This window comes from Budorcas taxicolor, chromosome 19, assembly GCF_023091745.1.
Source record: "Budorcas taxicolor isolate Tak-1 chromosome 19, Takin1.1, whole genome shotgun sequence".
Classification (NCBI taxonomy): Eukaryota; Metazoa; Chordata; class Mammalia; order Artiodactyla; family Bovidae; genus Budorcas; species Budorcas taxicolor.
Genome location: NC_068928.1, coordinates 50,532,665 through 50,552,010, shown reverse-complemented (window position 1 = coordinate 50,552,010; position 19,346 = coordinate 50,532,665). Strand labels below are relative to the sequence as shown.

At 55.2% G+C, this 19,346-nt stretch overlaps 4 protein-coding genes across 4 annotated transcripts in view; 1 reads left to right on the top strand and 3 right to left on the bottom strand.

Annotated features, from left to right (window-relative positions):
- NPLOC4 (NPL4 homolog, ubiquitin recognition factor) overlaps positions 1–1,921 on the bottom strand; it is a 51,853-nt gene extending 49,932 nt beyond the window's left edge. The window contains exon 1 of the mRNA XM_052657418.1: positions 1,811–1,921. Coding sequence (XP_052513378.1) covers positions 1,811–1,825 — 15 coding nt within the window. The 5' untranslated portion in view covers positions 1,826–1,921. The remainder of the gene's footprint in view (positions 1–1,810) is intronic.
- Positions 1,922–7,587: 5,666 nt separating this feature from the next.
- On the top strand, positions 7,588–11,660 carry TSPAN10 (tetraspanin 10). Its single transcript, XM_052658641.1, has 3 exons — positions 7,588–7,623; positions 8,732–9,324; positions 11,198–11,660. The coding sequence occupies exons 1-3, from the start codon at positions 7,588–7,590 to the stop codon at positions 11,658–11,660; spliced, it is 1,092 nt and encodes a 363-aa protein (XP_052514601.1).
- Positions 11,661–13,403: 1,743 nt separating this feature from the next.
- On the bottom strand, positions 13,404–14,575 carry PDE6G (phosphodiesterase 6G). The gene is made up of 3 exons (XM_052658670.1): positions 14,430–14,575; positions 13,930–13,970; positions 13,404–13,480 (listed from the first exon to the last, which is right to left on the bottom strand). The coding sequence occupies exons 1-3, from the start codon at positions 14,573–14,575 to the stop codon at positions 13,404–13,406; spliced, it is 264 nt and encodes an 87-aa protein (XP_052514630.1).
- Positions 14,576–17,757: 3,182 nt separating this feature from the next.
- Positions 17,758–19,229, bottom strand: OXLD1 (oxidoreductase like domain containing 1). The gene is made up of 2 exons (XM_052658565.1): positions 19,118–19,229; positions 17,758–18,317 (listed from the first exon to the last, which is right to left on the bottom strand). The coding sequence occupies exons 1-2, from the start codon at positions 19,175–19,177 to the stop codon at positions 17,916–17,918; spliced, it is 462 nt and encodes a 153-aa protein (XP_052514525.1). The 5' UTR covers positions 19,178–19,229; the 3' UTR covers positions 17,758–17,915.
- Between the last annotated feature and the right edge of the window lie 117 nt (positions 19,230–19,346).

The window sequence follows — 19,346 nt, the reverse complement described above, 5'->3', positions numbered from 1 at the left end:
CCACAAACAAAAAGTCTTTTGACTTTTGATTTCTAGCATACTCTAGATTCAAGATCTAGAAAAATGTTTTAATACACAGCCTGGACATGAGGTAACCTCCCACTTATTTGTTTCTGCAATGTCTCCAATACTGAGGCAGGTTAAGCAGTCAAGTGCCCTGCTTCTCTTTGAGGGATGTAGTGACTGTGGCTTTGAATGTTCACATAGGACCAAGAGCGTGACACTCTACTTGAGGAGTTAAAGGTCAGGATTACATGTTTCTGGAGAGTTCCAAAGCTTATGAAGTTATTCTACTTGTTTGTTTACAACAAGACACAGAAGTTGAGGTCTCCAAGCTAAGCTCAGTATTTAACTCGGAAAGACAAACATAACTTATACTGAGGGAAGTTATGGCCTGGCCTTCAACACAGGCTATAAAGTAAAATACACAAGAAAAGACAAACCAGGCAACAGAGACACATTAACTTCTTGGTAACCTAGGTCTCCCTAATTATGAGAAAGTGAGCCCAGAATACTTCTTGGGGGAGTCAAAGAATTAGTGAGATAAAAATCAATTTTTTCCACAAAAAATTTTAGAAGACTTCTTCTAAATAAGTAAACAAACTTTTGAAGTAAATTTCAGAATGATCTGTTTCAATTCCTCACAATGTGAGAAATTCAGCAAGAGATCCATGCTATCAACTAGAGCTTTGCCTTATACACAGATACAAAAGTGGCTTTCTCTGAAACTCACTTATCCACAGGTATTTCAATTCAGTTAAAAATACTACAGTAAAGAGAAAGTTTGGAAGCATATTTGAGTGCTAACTCTTAACCTATTTCTAGGATGAGTTACCAACAATTGGTGAGAAGTCTTATTTTAAAACGAGTTAGTTGCTCATTTCTCTTGGGCCATTTATTCCCTCTGCTCATCTCTAGGCTGGGGAACACGGAGAAGGAGCCAGGGCCCCTGAATAGAGAGCAGAGTTAGGACTCACTAGAGGGAAAGTCTGAAAGTCCCAGAGCTGGAGGTTCCTGCAGACCTGACCATCCAGAGAGAATGCGTGCTATTCCCAACACCTGGCAAAACTGTTCGAGGCCCTCCCAAGGCCAAGTTCTGAACATGACTTGCCACCCCAAACTGCTTTTGCTTCCCCCAGGAAATTCCAAGTGGTCCTTAAAGTTCACCAAAAAATTCTTCTGTCCAGCTGGTCTGTTGAGTTTTTTCCGGCTACATTGACTTCTGAGAGGAACTTTTCTCAAGTTAAGGGACGGCCAGTTTTTTCTTATTTTCACTCAAAAAAAAAAAAAAAAAACTTCAAGGGGGACGTGTGTTAATATCTAACTTTGGGTACAAAATGAGATCTTTTAACAGCCCTTTACAGACAGGTAGCTGTCAAGGTCTCCTTGCCAACCGCCAGTCCACCGTCTCCCTTCTTCGCAGCTTCCTCTAGCGGGGAGAGGGGTCCCCATTTGTAGAAAATGCTCTTTTAGTGACCTGTGACAAGGCAGTCACTGGGGCGACGGCAGGAGGCAGGAAAGACGGACAGGAGGCGAGGAGGGGTCGTAGACCCCGGCAACCCGGAGCCCCTCTTCTAGGCGCGCCCGGCGAGACCCCGCGACCAGGAACAGAGCGGCCGGCACAGCCCACACCCTCAGACCGCCCGGCCTCCCACTCCAGCCGGGGACGGGAGGTGCTGAGAGGAGGCCGGGAGCCCAGCCGGCTGGCCGGCCCAGGAGGAGGAGGGCGGGCCGCTGCGCCTCTCCGCAGGCCGCGCCGGCAAATATGCTGCCTCATCCCGGCGCCCTCCCGCCCGGCCGCCCCACTCACGATGCTCTCGGCCATGGTGGCCGCTCCCGTGTCCGGGCTCGAGCCCCGGGCTGCCGCCGCCTGCCGCCCCACGGGCCTCGCAGCCCCGACCCCGGCCTCAGCCCCGGCCCCGGCCTCCCGCCGCCGCCGCCACCGCCGCTCCAGCTTCGCCGCCCGGCCGCCACCGCCGCGACGTCCTGTGCCTCACCCGACGCGCTCCCCCGGCCGCGCGGCCGCGCAACCAGGTTCCGGCCCCGCAATCAGGTTCCGGCCCCACCAACGGCCTGCGCCTGCGCAGGGCGGCCCCGCGCTTGGCTCTGCGTGGAGGGGCGCCCCCAGCTGACCACGCGGTGGAGAGACGCTGCGCTGCAGCCCAGATGGACGCATCAGAGCGCATCTCATCCACCGACAGAGATCGGTGGGCTCGAATTGGGCGCCTTGCTGGTCACACGGAAATTCTGTTCTAAGTGTGTTAGGGAAGTCTTTGGGGAAGTGAGAGTGGAGGAAGCATGCTCTGTGTAACATTGTAGGATTCTTCTAGAAACTGAATGGAGAATCGTGCAGGAGGAGAATCAGGGAGACCCTTGGGGAGACTGAGGCTTTATTTAGTTCAGAGGGCAGAACACGGTGGCCATGAGGGGGCTGGAGGCGGGACAGACATTGGCAGAAGAGTTGATAGGGTTGCTCCTATCAAGGGGCAAGGTGTGTGGTTTTTATCCTGCTGACACGCATCCTGCTTTCTCACCCTGTCCTGCTCTTCTTGTACAGGACGGCCTCTTTTTGCTTCTCATACTGACTGTATCCCTTACACAGAAGGACAAAACTGTGTCCTGGTGGTGATGTCTCCTAGTGTGGTCACGTCCAAGCATTGACAGACATGCTGTTCTACTCTACACCGCTTATCTTTTAATCTCCATTGTGTGACTGTGAAGGTATTACATTAAAGTTTTAAAGTTATACTAGTAGTTCTATTTCTGGGGCTGCCATGACAAAATACCACACACTGAGTGGCTTAAACTTATTTTCTCACAGTTCTGGAGGTCAGAAGTCGGAAATCAGGCTTGGTTTCTTCTGCGGCCACCCTCCTTGGCTTGCAGATGGCCGTCCTCGTCCTGTGTCTTCCCTCTGTACAAGTGCATCCCTGGAGTCTCTCTGTGTCCCAGTTTCCTTTTTTTATAAGGACATTAGAGGAGGGCCCGCCTTAATGGCCTGATTTTTTAAGTTAATTACCTCTTTAAAGGCCTTACCTTCGAAGTCTCATTCTAAGGCCCTGGGGTTTGGACTTCAACATAGAAATTTGGAGGGGGACACAGTTCAGCCCATAACAGTGGTGGTAACTACACTTTCATCCAAAGGCTACCCAATATTGGAACAGGGCTGCGATGGAGCCAGAGAGGTGACAACCATCTTCCGGAGGCCCTGCTTGGAAGCCTGATGCAGTAATTGATGATGCCGGACGTGTCCTCTCTGAGGAAGAGATGAGCCACAGTCTGGCTACACTGGGCCTGACCTCCAGCTCCCATCCTATCCCTGACCTTCTGCCCATAGCACAGCAGCCTGAGTGGTTCTTTTGTCAAATTGGATGCACCTTACTCAACACCTGTCATCTCCTCATCTCACTCGGAGAAAAATTTGAAGACAGCCATGCTTCTTTGGACTTTCCAGGCTTGTTCCCACCTAAGGTACTACGTGTGCCCGAAACGCTTTTCCTGCACGTCAGCCTGGCGTGTGCCGAGGGCACTGCCCAGACCCCCACTCAGGACCAAAGCTGCTGGCAGCGCTGGCTGAGCTCCCCTTTGGGGACTTAGCTTACTCCAGATCACAGTCCCTTCCCCCAGGCAGCTCATGCCCAATAACGGCAATGGTTAGCAAGGCCCAGCCCCATGTCTCAGTCTGGTACAATTCTGCAGGCCATCCCAGCTGCGAGGATCCCTGAGGCCTTTATTGGGATTGTCTGATTGCTCACCTTCTCCCTCCGCCTGTGCCATGCTGCTTCCATTGCAGGTCTGGATCCTGAGACACTCCCAGGTGACCTTCCTGAAGTCATCCTCACAGGGGCCTTGCCCCAAGAAAATCTATGAGGCTCGTTCCCTCTCTTCCTTCAGCTTCTTCTCAGTCCTCTTGTTCTGTTCTTTTCCTTTTTAAAAATTTTTTTAAAATATTTATTTATTTATTTGGCTGTACTGAGTCTTCATTGCAGCACCAGGGATATTAGATCCTGGCATGCCAGGATCTTTAGTTGCAGCATGTAAACTCTTTACTTGTGACATGTGAAATCTAGTTCCCTGACCAGAGATCGGAGCTGGGCCCCCTGCATTGGGAGCACAGAGTCTTAGCCTCTTGACCTCCAGGGAAGTCCCTCTTTTCTTTTTTTAAATTGGGATGACATTCACAGAACCTACAGTTAACCATTCTAAAGGGGAAAACTCACTGCCCTTTAGTGCATTCCCGATGTTGAACAATCACCTTCTCTATCTAGTCCTAAAGTTTTCATCAACCCCTAAAGGAAACCTCACACTCATTCAGCCGTGGCTGCCGTTTCCCCCTTCCCCAACCACTGGCAACCACTAACCTACCTCCTGTCCCTATGGCTTTACCTATTCTACAAGTGGAATCACATAATATGTGGATTTTGTGTCTGAGTTCTTTCACTGAGCATCATGTTTTCAAGGTTCATCCATATTGTAGCCTGTGTTAGAGCTTCTTTCTGTTTTATGGCTGAGTATGGTAGACTTCCTGATGGCTCAGTGGTAAAGAATCTGCCTGAAATGCAGGAGCTGCAGGAGATACCAGTTTGATTGCTGGGCTGGGAAGATCCCCTGGAGGAGAGCATGGCAACCCACTCCAGTATTTTTGCTGGAGAATCCTCTGCTGGACAGAGGAGCCTGGTGAGCTACAGTCCATAAGGTCACAAAGAGTCAGACATGACTGAAGCAACTAAACACACATGCACACGTATTCCATGGCATGTATGGAGCACATTTTATTTGTCCATTCTTCATTGATGGAGGCCTGCGTTGTTTCCAGCTTTTGGCTGCTATGATTCTGTATATCTATGTATTTGTTTGAGTCCCTGTTTTCAGTACTTTTGGGTGTATATCTAGGAACCAGAGCCTTACAGTGAGGCCTTCCCGATCGCCTTATACAAGAAGACAACATCACCACTATTTCCTTTCCTTGCTTCATGACACTCGTGACCATATACAACAGCACATATTTGCTTGTTTCTCCACATACTCTCTGACTTCCCCTGTACTTGAATGTAAGCGCCTAATGATGGGGGATCGTCAACTTTCGTCACTATTGTACTGCAGGGCTCTGTACTGCAGACCAGTCCCAGACAGAATAAACTCTGTGTCAGTCATTTGTGCTCACAATACTGCTGTGTAATGAACCCTCCCAAAATTCAGTGGCTTAACACTCAGCTGGCCCTCTGCCAGAGTTTAGGCTGGGCTCCAAGGAGTAGTCATTATGGGAGCAGCTAGTGAGGAACCTGAAGCAAAAACACAGATGGGAGCTTCCCTGGTGGTTCAGTAGTAAAGAATCCACCCGCCAATGCAGGAGACATGGGTTTGCTCTCTGGTCTGGGAAGATCCCATATGCCGAGGAGCAACCAAGCCCGTGTGCCACAACTATTGAGCCTGTGCTCTGGAGCCTGAGAGCCACAACTACTGAGCCCACGTGCCGCAACTTCTGTGCTCTAGAGCCTGGGAGCCACAGCTTCTGAAGCCTGTATGTCCTAGACCCTGTGCTCCTGTGCAACAAGAGAAAGTGAAAGTTGCTCAGTCCTGCCCAACTCTTTATGACTTCATGGACTATACAGTCCATGGAATCCTCCAAACCAGGATACTGGAGTGGGTAGCCTTTCCCTTCTCCAGGGGATCTTCCCAACCCACGGATCAAACCCAGATCTCCTGCATTGCAGGCGAATTCTTTACCAGCTGAGCCACCAGGGAAGCCCAAGAATACTAGAGCGGGTAGCCTATCCCTTCTCCAGGGGATCTTCCTGATCCAGGAATCGAACAGGGGTCTCCTGCATTGCAGGTGGATTCTTTACCAACTGAGCTATCAGAGAAACCCGTGCAGCAAGAGAAGCCACTGCAAGGAGAAGCCTGCATACCACAGCTAGAGAGTAGCCCTTGCTTGCTGCAACCAGAGTAAAGCCCACACAGCAACAAACACCCAGAGCAACCAAGCATAAATAAAGTGTGTGTGTATATATATATATATATATAAAGAACAAGATAAAGCAAATAAAAATAAAAAATGCTCCCTGGGCCATACTAGTCTGGAATTGGACACCAAGAAGACATTTCAGGGGATGGCATAGGACAGGGGACATCAGTGCCAGGCTGATCAGGGCCCAGCAAGCAGCCCAAGTGTCTGGATTGTAAAGTGGTGAGTGAGGAAGGAAAAGAGATGGGCTAAAACATCAAACAGAAGAAGCTGAGAAAGGGAGTGGGGAGGACGGTAGAGACAGGACAGGGCACACAAATCCCCCAGAGACCACTCTTTCTCCTGTCATGCAAACGTGTTTGCAGAGGGGCTCCTGGCAGCCTCTGTTTTCCACGGTCTCAGGGCTCCAGCAGCCAACAGCAGCATCCACACACATCACAGTCTCATGCACGCCATAAGCTGGACTCAGGAGGTATGGAGGTTCATGCCCAGGGTCTTGCAGAGTTGGTGGGGGGTAGGGTCCCGCTCTGAGCCAGTCTTCCTACTGCATCCAAGCAAGGCAGGCAGGGTGAGAAGGCAGATGATGCAGGCTCAGGGAGCCTGGAGCACACCTCTGTCTGTTCCTTGCTGCATGGCCAGGGTCCTTCCAAGCTCTAGGGCCCAATAGTGACCTTGACAAAGTCCTGCTGCTGAGAAACTCAGAGGGTGAGGGATCCCGGGTACCTTAAAACCAAGAGGGATGTAATTTACCCAGTGATGCGTGAAAATGAAAAGACACTTCAAATATACACGCGTACATTTGTATATACTTATGGGCTTCCCTGGTGACTCAGACGGTAAAAAATCTGCCGGCGATGCAGGAGACTGGACTTTAATCCCTGGGTCGGGAAGATCTCCTGGAGAAGGGAAAGGCTCTGCATTCCAGTAGTCTTGCCTGGAGAATCCCATGAACAAAGGAGACTGCCGGGCTACAGTCCATGGGGCCACAGAGAGTTGGATACAGCTGAAGCAACTAGGCACACACACGCACACACATGTAATTATATGTATATATTTATATATGTATGTATATAATTATGTTGGTCAGTCGCTAAGTTGTGTCCGACCCTTTGCAACCCCATGAATTACAGCACACCAGGCTTCCCTGTCCTTCACTATCTCCTGGAGTTTTCTCAAACTCATATTCATTGTATATATTTAATTTCTTTCTTTCAGTGAAGAAGTCAGAGGATAAACTGGCATCTAGCTGTGGGCTGGTCTCCCAGGCTATTACTGGTGCCCAGGATCTGATCCTCCAGCTGAGCTGAGGGGCAGCACTGAATCTGCCAGGCTGTCCACACTGGGACCCTCTGGCGATGACCACGAGGCCAGCCCCCTGACAGCTCCCACGTCATGCCTGCACAGAGCAAGGCCAAGAATCTGGGTTCAGGAAGAATTCTCTGCATCTCGACAAGCAGAGGCTGTGTTAAGCCCTAAAATATGACTCCTCACATGATGTGGTCGTGACCACGGCATCCTGGTGGGGCTCACAGCTCACAGAGCGGCCAGGGCCACAGGCAACACTGGCCTGGTGTCCCAGCCAGAGAAGCCAGCAGGGTCTAGCACACCTGTCCTGGGGAAGGATGGAGGAGGGGGAAAGGAGCCCCCTGCTGTCCCAGGTAAGCAATGCTGTGGCGACTGCCAGGGTTGGGGGTGCTCTCTCTCCCCCACCCCACCCAGAGCCCTGCTGTGTACTGGGGAGACGGATGCCCCGCTGCTAAGATTGGGGTGGGGCTTTACTAATCAGGTGCCTTAACCACCCCTAGCACCCTGTTTCGACCCTGAAAGGTGACCCAGCGTTGCCCTTGTGTTTAACATGGCGTGGGGTGCATCCACACCCCAAGGATAGCACACACCCAGGGACCATCACCCAATGGGCCACCCCCACATTTTCCCTGCCCCCCTCACCTGTGACCCAGCCCCCATCGGCCTTCTCATCTCCCTGCTGCCATCCACTCAGCCCCGTATGGCCCCTAGACAAGAGATCTGGCAGGTCTCCCTGTGGATCTAGGTGATGGGAGGGTGAGCTCTGGCTCGGTGCAGAAGGGGCTGAAGGCAATGTCATCGGCAGCTTGTCCTTTTGCTCTTACTGACTTGTCGAGGTCTGGGGGATGCTGATCAATAACCCCTCTTTCCTCTGCTCTGATGTGGTCAGACAGGTGGGGAGTAAAGGGCTCATTTCTTCCTGGGATACTGGGGACTCTGCCCAGGCCTGAGGTCTTAGCTTCCTCATTCTTCCTGCAGCCAGACTTCAAGGGCCTGCTGCCCCTTCCCCTACAAAAAGGGGGCAGAAGCCCTCCCACACCTGCCTGCCAGTGGAGGGGTTGGGGAACAGGCAGAACTGAGGTGGAGACTGTCCGTCAAGGGACAAAATTCCATCGCTGAAACTGGCAGCTTCTCCCAACCTCATGATCAGTGATTCAGGCCTCTGATGGGGAACTGATAGGAGGGTTGGCCCCCCACCCCCCACCTTTAGCACCCCATTATTCTTTTCCTGGGTAAGGCCAGGGCCCCAAACTTGGCTGAGTGTCCTCCTGGAGGGCAAGGTGGAGTCTTTGGGAGGCCCTGCACCCACAGAGCCCTGGTCTCCTGGCCACACCCCATGTCCCCGGGCTTCTAGGATCTCTGAACGCCCCCTTCCACCTCCGCTGTCCAGCTTCCTCCCCCGAAGGCTCTGACCTTGCTCCCAGCTGAGTGTTACAGGGACTGTTCCTCCTTCCCCTGCAGGAGGCTGGAGGTCAGGAACCATCCCTCGCCGGGAGCAGCCCCCTCACTTCCAGTCGCCCAGGACCAGCTCCCTGGGAGGACCCGGCCTGGAGGGCAGGCCTTGGGGGGTTCCTGGCCTGCTTGCTCCCCTCAGAAAGCAGCTGCCTCAAGTGCCTGCTCTTCTTGTCCAACTTCCTCTTCTCCCTGCTCAGCCTGCTGGCCCTGGCCATCGGGCTCTGGGGCCTGGCTGTCAAGGGGTCTCTGGGGAGTAGTTGGGGGTCCCCCCTGCCTGCAGACCCCATGCTGGGACTGGTGCTGGGCGGGCTGGCGGTCAGCGCAGTGAGCCTGGCGGGCTGCCTGGGTGCCCTCTGCGAGAACGCCTTTCTGCTGCGCTGTTTCTCCGGGGGCGTCCTTGCCTTCCTGGTGCTGGAGGCTGCAGTGGGGGCGCTGGTGGTGGCCCTCTGGGGCCAGTTACAGGATGGCCTGGAGCATGTCCTGCGCCTGGCCATCACCCACTACCAAGACGACCCAGACCTGTGCTTCCTCATCGACCAAGTCCAGCTGGGGCTGCAGTGCTGCGGGGCGGCCACCTACCAGGACTGGCAGCGGAACCTGTGAGTCCTGGAGCCCACGAGGGAGGAGGGCTGGAGAGGGGCCGGGCCGCACTCACATGCCCATACTCACTTGTACACACATTCACCTGTACAGGCTCCTCACCCATACATACTCACACGTGTGCACACGCTCATGCAGGCACATTTGCACATGTACACGCTCGGGCCCAGCCAGGGCCACGTGGTCATGCAGGGATGTTAACAGAGAAACTCAGCTGGCAGACATAGAAAATCATTTTTGGAGATTGTTGTTTTGTTTTTTCCAGTGAGGATATCATACAAGACATCTCAGTGTCAGTTGAAAATAACTTTTAAGTTAATCTAGCTTCCCTTGGAGAAGGAAATGGCAATCCGCTCCAGTATTCTTGCCTGGAGAATCCCATGGATAGAGGAGCCTGGCAGGCAAGAGTCAAACATGACTTAGTGACTAAACCACCACCATCTTCCCTTGTGGCTCAGCTGGTAAAGTATCCGCCCGCAATGCGGGAGACCTGGGCTAAATCCCTGGGCTAGGAAGATCCCCTGGAGAAGAGAAAGGCTACCCACTTCAGTACTCTGGCCTGGAGAATTCCATGGACTGTGTAGTCCATGGGGTCGCAAAGAGTTGGACACGACTGAGCGATTTTCACTTTCACTTTAGGTTAATCCAAGACATCCCTCCAGACCATGACTCCACGGTTTTCCCTCTACTGTGTGTGTATGTATGTGTACACGTGCGTGTGTACACGTGCGTGTGTTTAGAGTCACATGGAGACTCTTGAAAACCAGCCACTTACCCAAGCCTCCCTGAGACGTGCTGAGCCCTTCCTTCCGAGTACCAGGCGCCCTAGAAGCACTTGCAAGGCTTGTTCTCACTGGGTGGCCATCTGTGGCTTTGGGTCGGTGGCAGCCCTTTCTGATGTTATGTTCACCCAGCCTACCGTTCTCCAAGCCCCGGCCTTAGTGAAGCCCACTCTTCAAGGAGATGAGACTGTGCCTGTATGGGGCGGGGGGCGGTGAGGGATGAGCCTGCAGCTCACAGGGCCCTGGACGCTTTGACTAGATGCCTAATCAAAGCCAGGGGCACCTGAGGCTGCCTGAAGCAGGTGATAAGAGCGACACTCCCTCCAGGCCCTGTGAGCTCCTCCCAAGCCTCCTGTCCCTTGTCGCTGTCCAGTGCAGCCCCTCACGCCCCCACCACAACCCACTGACCCCTACAGAAGCCTCTGCCAGTCCTCAACCCACCTTCTCCGGCTCCAACCCTGCTGCTCAGACCAACTCAGCAGCATCTGTGGGGCGAGGCCGTCTTCCTTCCAGCTCCCATCAAACGCTGGCCTCCCTCCATCTGTCTTGTGCAGTGTGCGCCTTCTAGCCAGGAAGCACGTGCAGAGGCCTGCCTGGTGCGGGATGAATTGTAGAGAACTGGATATTGTGTGTGTGCGCGCGAGCATGCACAGGTGTGATGTGTGTGCCTCTATACTTGCATGCCAGTGTGGATTCATGCTGTACGCATATGTGTGTGCAGTCATGCCTCTGTACTTGCATCATACACACATGCATGCCTACGTGCCTATGCGTGTGTGTGGCCATGGAAGTTTGGAGGTGGGTAGGAGACATTCTGGGAAGCTCAGTGGTAAAGAATCTGCCTGCCAATGCAGGAGACACGAGTTCAGTCCCTGGGTAGGAAGGTCCCCTAGAGAAAGAAATGGCTACCCACTCCAGTATTCTTGCCTGGAGCATCCCATGGACAGAGGAGCCTGGCGGGCTACAGTCCATGGGATTGCAAAAGACTCGAGCACAACTTTAGTGACTAAGCAACCACAAAGAGACAGTTCACACTGGGGTCCCAGACCAGGGGACCTGCCCTCCAGGCTGACACTGTGTGCCCTTGCAGGTACTTTAACTGCAGCTCCCCTGGAGTCCAGGCCTGCAGCCTTCCTGCCTCCTGCTGCATTGACCCCTGGGAAGGTGGAGCCTCTGTCAATGACCAGTGTGGCTTCGGGGCCCTGGGCCTGGACGAGGACGCGGCCCAGAGGGTGGTGCATCTCGAGGGCTGTGGCCCCCCGCTCCTCCGGTGGCTGCGCAGTAACATCCAGACTGTGGGCTGCTATGCCATCGCGGTCGTGCTGGTCCAAGGGCTGGAGCTCCTGCTGGCCATTCAGCTGGTGAGGGCCCTGACTGTCCACAAGGGGGCAGCAGGGAGTAGGGGCCTGTCCATAGGAACCCCAGACCCGGTGTCCCGCCCTCTGCCAAACTGGTCCTGGGCTGACCAGCTCGGGGGACAAAAGCCCAGAATACAAGGATGGGGTCTGGGGCTGCAGGCCTCCCCTCCCCTCCCGGGGCAGATGTCAGAGTAACCTGCTTGGGTGCTTAGGGACATGTGCCCTGAACCCCCAGGCCACCTCCGCCTACTGACTTCCAGCTTCCCAGGGTTCCCTTTCCCTCACACTGCCTGCTTGCTTGCAAACGCTGCTGTTCCAAGGGTAAGCTGACCTCGACGACGGCCTGGCCAGCATCTGCCTCCCATGGAGGGTGCCAGGCAAAGCCACCTGGCCAGCAGGGAGAGCGGGGGGCGAAAACTGGATGAAATCCTGCTGCCAAGCCTCCAGCTCTGAATTTCACCTTGACCCTCACTTCCAATTTTCACCTCTGACCTCCACTTCCAACCACCTCCAAGTCCCACCTCCAAGCCCAGCCTGTGAAGCCCCATGTCTTTACCATAGCCTGGCACCTGCCCTCCTCTGGGGCCATCTCCCCCTTTCCTGTCTGTTGAGGCTCAGGCCTCTCCCTCCAGAGTCTTTTTTTGTTTTTGGCAGAGTGTAAGTTTTATTGCGATGTATCACTCATACAGTAAATTGCACCAACCTTAAGTGGGCACGTAAGGCTTCTTACTCAACGACACACCTGTGCACCCCCCACCACTACCAGGTCTAGCTCCAGCCCCAGAAGAGTTCTTTGTCCCCTCCCCAAGGTCACCCCTGTTGGAACTTTGTTACCTTCAGGTTCGCATGGCTTTTTCTGACCTTCACATAGACGGGATCACGGGGCCCCCTTCTCGAGAGTCATCGTCCAGTCACTCTGCTGTGTGAACAGAGCCCCACAGTCTGTGTGGACATGCACTTGGGCAGTTTCCAGAAGGTGACTGCTAGTAGGGACAGTTTTGTGCAGGTCTATGTGTATGTATGACAGCATGCCCCACTGTGGGGTCAGGAGTGGAGGTGCAGAGTTGCTAGTGGGCATCTGTCTGGCTTTAGTGGACACTAAGGGTGGGCAGGGGGGCCCAGTTTCCCTGCACCCGTCTCCTCACCTGTGGGGAGCAAACAGGCTTTCTCTCCCCTGACCCGAGCTACCATCCCTGCAGTACCTGAGGCTGGCTGCCTTGCCCCGATCCAGCCTTCAGGAGCCTTCTCAGCACCCGACGTGTTTCCTCCCCTCAGCCTGGCCGAGGCCCCGCCATCCCCGCCACCTGCGCCTGTGCCATCCACTCCTACTGAACAGACCCTACCCTCGGGCCCTGTCCCCACTGACAGCACACCCCAGACAAGTGGTGGGGAGCAAAGCTAACTTTATTTGAAACAGAACAGCGAGCATGGGCCACGTTGGAAAGGACAAGCTTCCTACTGGTGTGACTGGTCCAGGGGGTTCTCATTGTCTGACGCCTGCAGGACTCCTGCCATCCTCCTGCTGGCCCAACGGCCTCAACTGTCCTGCCATCCACCTGCTGGCCCAACGGCCTCAGTTGGGAAAGGCTAGTGAGGGGACCCCGTCCTCACCCCCAGACAGGCAGGCCAGGAGGCGGGGTGTGGCAGACACCACTGGGAGGCCTGCCCTAGCTTTCCAGCCTGGGAAGGAGAGGGTCTGTGGACCAGTGTTTCTGGAAGTTAAGCAGGGCCTGGCTGCCCCGAGAGGATGTCCTGAAGGGAGGTGGTGGGCTCCTGGTAACTAGCGTCCTGGAGGCTCGAGGCTGCTGCCCTGTGAGGGTCTCCAGACACAATCCAGACACTCTGGACTTCCCAGGGGCACATCTCTCCTCACAGGAATCTTGAGCAGGGGGTCAGGGCGGGCAGCAGGGTAGAGGGGCCAAGGGCGGGGGTCCAGGGCTAGATGATGCCATACTGGGCCAGCTCGTGCAGCTCCAGGTGGTTGAAGGCCTCCCACGGGCAGATGACGGTGATGTCTGCAGGACAAGGGGGCAGTAGGTTGAGGGTCCCATGGCCCCCGGCGCCACCATGCCCTCTGGGCCCTGTTGTCCACACCCCAGTGGTGAGAGTACAAGGTCCTTGGGCATAGAGCCCTCCTCTCAGGACACACCACCTTTGGGGGGTATCGAATGGGTTCCCTGCCCAGGAAGAGAGTGGGTGCAGCAGGCCTGGAAGAGGTGGGGCGGAAGGTGGGCCTTGCTGCTGGTGAGAGGGGGTTGGGGTAGGGACAGCAAGAGCTTTGTTCCTCCCAGCCCCTCCAAGCACCCACTGAAGGAACGAACCCACTCTGAAGCTTGCAGTCGGGAAAGGGAATGAAGCACAGCTAGAGGGAGGTGCCCTCTGCCTGGGGTGGGGGGCTGGGCCTCAAGCCCTCTGGGTGGTGGGCGAGCAGGGGGACCTAGGTGGACACTTCTGGTTGTCATACCTGTTCCCAGGCCTTCCATTCCAGGGATGTCATCACCAAACCTGCAAGGACAGAGCAGTCAGGGCCGGTGGCCAGGAAGAGAGCAGGGGTGTGGGGGGCGTGCGTGTACTTGAGTGCAGGTTTCTGGGAACGTGGTGTGTCTGAGTGTGTCCTGGGTGTGTACAGATAGGGCTGCGTGTGCGGAGATGCACATCAGTTAGTGGGGTGCTGGTTGAGTGTCTGGGTGACGGCGTGGATGGGTGTGCTTTCCAGACCTTTCAGCAATAACAGCTAAAAAGGACACCCCTCCCCATCCCCAGGGAATGGGGACCCTGAGACAGGCCAGCTCAGGCCCCCAAGAACTGCCCCACCCACTTAGGAGGATGGGATTGCCTTCCACCAGAAAGGGGTGGCTGAGGCCCCACCCAGCCCCCCACCCACAGTGCAGCCCCCCTCCCTCCTGTACAGCTGGTGGGCCCTCCACCCCCTCTCAGAGCCACCACTCCCACAGCTCTGCTTACCCTTGGACACCTTTTTTGGGGGGCTTGCTCTTGAACTGCCTGGTTTGCCGCTGCTTAAATTTCGGGGGCCCTTTCCTGGGAGTGACGGGTCCCCCCATCACCCTGGTGGCCGACCGGATCTCGGCCTTGGGTGGCTCCAGGTTCATGGCCAGGTTGGCAGAGATCCCGCAGCGACCTTCAGCTTCTGGACTGCCTCACACTCTGGGCCCTCCTGCTTCCGACCCTCCTCGCAGGTCTCAGCTCCCTGGAGCAGAGGAAACCCTGCAATATGAGACCCACCGGTTCCAAGTAGGACTTGGACGGCAGTCCCCTGACCCGGGGAGCCTCTGCCAACTGCACTTGGGGCCCAAATGAGGACCGGGAAGGGGGTGAGAGTGCTGGGTGGTCCCCAGGGGCACCCTCCTTGTGGCTTCCTCCTTCTGCATTCCCCATCCCAATCTCTGGGGTGGAACACTAAGCCTCATTTATGGTGGCATGTTGGGCACCCAATGGCGCCTAAAAGTAGCCTGAGAAATGGGAGGGCAGGGGAGGGGCCTGTGTCACAATGAAACCCCCAACCGGGCTGTGTAGCCTTGGTTCCAGCAGCATCTTCCCTCTGTTGGTAAACATAACCCCTCCACCTGCCACCACTCGCTAGGTGCCAGCATCACCTGCTGGTGTCCTTGAACCCACTGCACGGAGTGGCCTCCCTTCCTCCTCTCCCCCAGAGCTTCCCCCTGGATGCCCTAAGCCCTGGTGACCTTGGCCAGGGGAAGCTCACCTTCCTTTAAGCCTATTAGCACCAGGGGGAGACTCTAATCTCTCAGGAAACACTGTGAGCCCAGAAGGTTCTGGGGCTAAGTACATGACACAGCCAGGAGCCGTAGCTACCCTGGCACTGGATGCCCCAGGCATCACCTCTTGGGGCCCCTTTTCTTGTCCCCCATCTGTGGGCTGCAATGCCTGACTTCTGTCTGGGGCCACCGCTCACTGCCTGCTAGAGTTTAAGGGCTGAGACCAGTTGGGAGGCAAGGACAGCTGGTTCTATCAAGACCAGTGAGGAAGGCCTGGCCATGAGGACCAGGGCACCTAGAGTTGGATGGGCCCCGCTGTGGACCTCCCCTCCCTAAGTTTTGGCCTCTGTGCTGGGACCAGCATCAGCCTGAGAGGAACTGGGGATCAGGGGCCAGATCTACACTGGGTCCAAGGTGGACAGCAGCAGGTCTGGTGGCCCTGGCAGCTCAAACCCCACAACACCCACTCCTCACGGCCCAGGCACTGTAGGCCCAGCCAGACCCTTTCCCCAGTTCCAGGCCATGGGCCTGGTGTGGGCAGTTCTTAGACCTGATGGAGCTCCAACTATCAGATGCTATCCCATGGAAACCGCTGCCTGAGCTGCCCTGGCTCCAGCCTGGCCTGTGGCTTGTGCCCATTTAGGTTGGTTGAGTGTGTGTGGCCTGAAGCTCCGAGACCATTGCTAGCCTGGGGGACAGCCTGCACCACCGTCTGACATGGGGAGCAGAGGACGTGATAGGCTGGGCATCCTCTCTGAACAGGGCTGTGGGTGGCTTTCCATAGACCCAGACCTCAGGACAGTGGTGAAAAGCCCACCAGCTCCCCACCCCCTGGGCAGATACCCACTAACACCCTTGGGTAAGTGGCCACCAGGAAAGGCACCCTGGGAAGGTCGCTACTCACCTGGTTCCAGGGCAGCAGGTCTCAGGGGACCATGGGTGTGAGTGGCAGGCCTCCCTCAGCAGGGTGCTGGCTGGGCATTTATCCTGCAGCTGGGTAAGCTGATTAGGACTGTGCCTGACACCACACTAATGAGATTGTGGGGTTGGGTAGCACTACCGAGGACTCCCCCGAGATGGGGGAAGGGGCTCAGGTGCGGTCAAGGGAAGGACACGCTGGGGACAGGGTCAGGGCAGGCAAGGGATGTATGATCATGAACAACCAGCCTCTCCTGAAGCTGCTTGTTTTTAAAAAAATATTTATTTGCTATGCTGGGTCCTAGTTGTGGCATGTGAGATCTGAAGTTGCAGCATGGGAACTCTTAGCTGTGGCATGTGGGATCTAGTTCCCAGATCCGGGGTTGAACCCAGGCCCCCTGCATTGGAAGTACGGAGTCTTAACCCCTGGACCACCAGGAAGTCCCTGAAGCTGCTCATTTTTGAAGCAAAGATGATACAGCGCTGGCTGCCATCTCAGGCCTCTCTCCACTTTCAGTCCTGACTGCTGAGGAACCCCTTTCTGGCCCCCAAAGCCAGGTAGCCTGGTCCCGATTCACTTTGGTGGCCTCACCTCTCATCCCTCCCTCCTGCTGTGTGTTCTAAGGAACTCCTTCCACCCAACGGCCTTTGCACCTGCTGTTCCCACCAAGTGGTGCATTTTCTACATCTCTCCCCTTCCCCTAGCTTCCTCCTCCTGGGACTTCACAAAGATCAACCCCAGGTTCATATACACATAGAAAATCTTTCTTTTTTTTTTTCATAAATATGTTTTATTGAGAAAAGTATAGTAAACTTCTTCCTACATCTCTGAGATTAACTATCTCTATGTTGTAGACCTCTTCGGGGCCTCAGGCCCACTAAGGTCTGTTGTGCTTTTGTCTCCAGGGAAATCTTTTCCTGGGCCATTTTCAAATCTGTAGGACATGATTGAAGTAAATGGTCTCTAACATAAAGTGTAACAAACCTGTATTGCTACTATCATGTTTCTCTGAAAAAACCACAACTGCTTATGGATGATATCATTAGCTGGCCAAGACAGCTGGCACTACTGGGTGTATCCTCAGGCATTAGCACAGCAGCATGTCTTGTGGCTGTGTCGTTTCATTCTTTTGTCCACAGATCTGCCTTTGTGGAAAATGCTGGCTTTACATTGAAGGCCTCTACCTGGGAAGGCCTGTTTTATCAGCTCAACTCCTTCGTGACGTCAGATCACAACCCTAGCTTTTCTTTTAAATGAGGAGATAAAATAGGCATAAATTCGTTTAACCCTGTCCATCCAGGCCACTGGTATCAGAGCTTGGAAGTCTGCAGTTGGATGGATGGGACACTTCCCAGGCCATCTGTGGGCATTTGTGCCCACCAGTGCTTTGCTAATGGCCACCTCACAGGACCAGATGGTCCTCCCTCTGCCGCATCACTGACAGTGGCTGACCAGAGCTGACCTGTGGGTGAGACTTCTGGGATGCTGGGACATGGAAGGGGGCCCCTGGTGTCATTGTCACTTGAATAGTCAAGGAAACAGGTTTATTTTCACCTTCACAGATTGGTGAAGGCTGCAGGTGCCCCGTGGACATATGATAATATGGCATGAGCCTACAGATGATGACACAAAAGCCTGCTGTCTAACCACCACAGAGAATGTATTTATTCTCAGGCAAAGTCAATGAACAACTCTTCCTACTCCTGCCGACACCAGCAGCACGAACGGGCCGTGGATAAAGGTGGTGGTGCGGGATTCTGAGTGTGTCAGGGTGAGGGTGTCTGGCCAGGTGGCTCAGCCTCCTCTCCTAATGCGGAGCTGGATCTCCATCCGGAGGAAGGCCTTGAGGTTCTCATCAGTCACGTGCTCCTCCAGGGCAGCCAGGGCCTGCTCCCCACCGTCCTGGCAGTGCTGCAGCAGCGCATCTGCATACTCCACCCACACACAGTTGGGGCAGCCGCTCATGCAGCAGTTGGTGGGCGGCTGGAGCTCAGGTGGTGGTGGGGACAGGGGTCCTGAGGGGCCCCCACCTGGCAGGGAGGACTTGGGCTGTCTGGTGCCCGCTGCACCTGCTTGGGACCCCACTTCCACATGGTTCTTCCCAAACTCTCTGTGGGCTTCACGGACTTGGATCCTGTGAAGAATGTTGCCGCCTCCAGGAAGCTTTTGGCACCAGTCCCAGCTGGACAGCGGCCACTAAGGATGCAGATAAGCACATGAGTCTCTAGGAAGCTGGTAAGGCCCCACTCGCCTCCTGCTCTGGGTAAACTTTGGCTTCCTGTCACTGGCAGGGGACTCCATGTCTTTCTCAGCTTCCTTAATTCCTGCATGACCTTAGACAAGTTACTTCGTCTTTAGACTCAGTTTCCCATTTGTAAAATGGACCTGACGCTTGGGACGAGGATGACCCATAAGTTCATGAGAGAGGCTGGGTTCAAGGCCTGGCACTAGGCAGGCACTCCAGCAGATGGTGAGTGGAGAGACTGTATCTCCAGCTAAGATGCCTTTGCCTGGTGGTCAGGACTGTGGCAGAGGTGGAGGCTTGTGACCTCCAGGCCAAACAGCCACCTCTCCCTCTCCAACCAGTACTCCCACATCTCCCTCCCGTGACCATCCTGACTAATCGCATCACCTCTTCATCCCTCTTCCTTCTGTCACAGGAGAAGCCCAAGTCATTCCCAAGGTCCAGTGCGCAGCCTTCTCCTCACCTGGACCCCCCACCCTGGTCCCTTGCTCTGTCTCCAGGGCACTGAACAAGGGCCCAAACTTTATTTCTGTAATTTCTCCAGCGAGGAGCATCAGCTCCTATTCACTGAGGTTTCCCCAAAGGCCTTGCACACAGCAGCTGTTCAACAGGTACTGGACGGGGGGAACGAGCGCAGAACCCGCCGGCACTACCCCGAGATCTGATCAGCGGCCGGAAGAGCGGGGCTCCTCGGCCCCTATGTGGCCCAGCCTCCCGAACATATCCCGTCCCCGTGCCCACTTGTACTTGCCCTGCCGAGGATAGCGGCAATCACCGCCCGGCCTCCCCCTGTTACCCTCCTCAGCAGCATTGCCCGCGGCCTGGCTCACTGCGCACGAGCCGCAGGCGGCCGTGAAAGGCGGCCGCCCTGGCCAATCCCGACCCGTCAGGGAGCCGTACGGCGCCGATGGGCGCAGGAAGCGGAAGTGGCGGGCGTGGGGCGGGACCGCGCGAGAGTGCGGAAGTGGCTGTTCTTGTGA

Bases quoted from the DNA above. Each gene is read 5' to 3' on its own strand.
- TSPAN10 (XM_052658641.1), top strand. From the start codon at position 7,588: ATGGAGGAGGGGGAAAGGAGCCCCCTGCTGTCCCAG. The intron at 7,624-8,731 runs GTAAGCAATGCT...CTTCCCCTGCAG, and splicing joins GGAGCCCCCTGCTGTCCCAG to GAGGCTGGAGGTCAGGAACC. The intron at 9,325-11,197 runs GTGAGTCCTGGA...GTGCCCTTGCAG, and splicing joins CAGGACTGGCAGCGGAACCT to GTACTTTAACTGCAGCTCCC.
- PDE6G (XM_052658670.1), bottom strand. From the start codon at position 14,575: ATGAACCTGGAGCCACCCAAGGCCGAGATCCGGTCGGCCACCAGGGTG. The intron at 13,971-14,429 runs GTAAGCAGAGCT...CTGTCCTTGCAG, and splicing joins CCCAAAAAAGGTGTCCAAGG to GTTTGGTGATGACATCCCTG. The intron at 13,481-13,929 runs GTATGACAACCA...CTTGTCCTGCAG, and splicing joins AATGGAAGGCCTGGGAACAG to ACATCACCGTCATCTGCCCG.
- OXLD1 (XM_052658565.1), bottom strand. From the start codon at position 19,177: ATGCTGCTGAGGAGGGTAACAGGGGGAGGCCGGGCGGTGATTGCCGCT. The intron at 18,318-19,117 runs GCAAGTACAAGT...CTGCATCCTTAG, and splicing joins TTGCCGCTATCCTCGGCAGG to TGGCCGCTGTCCAGCTGGGA.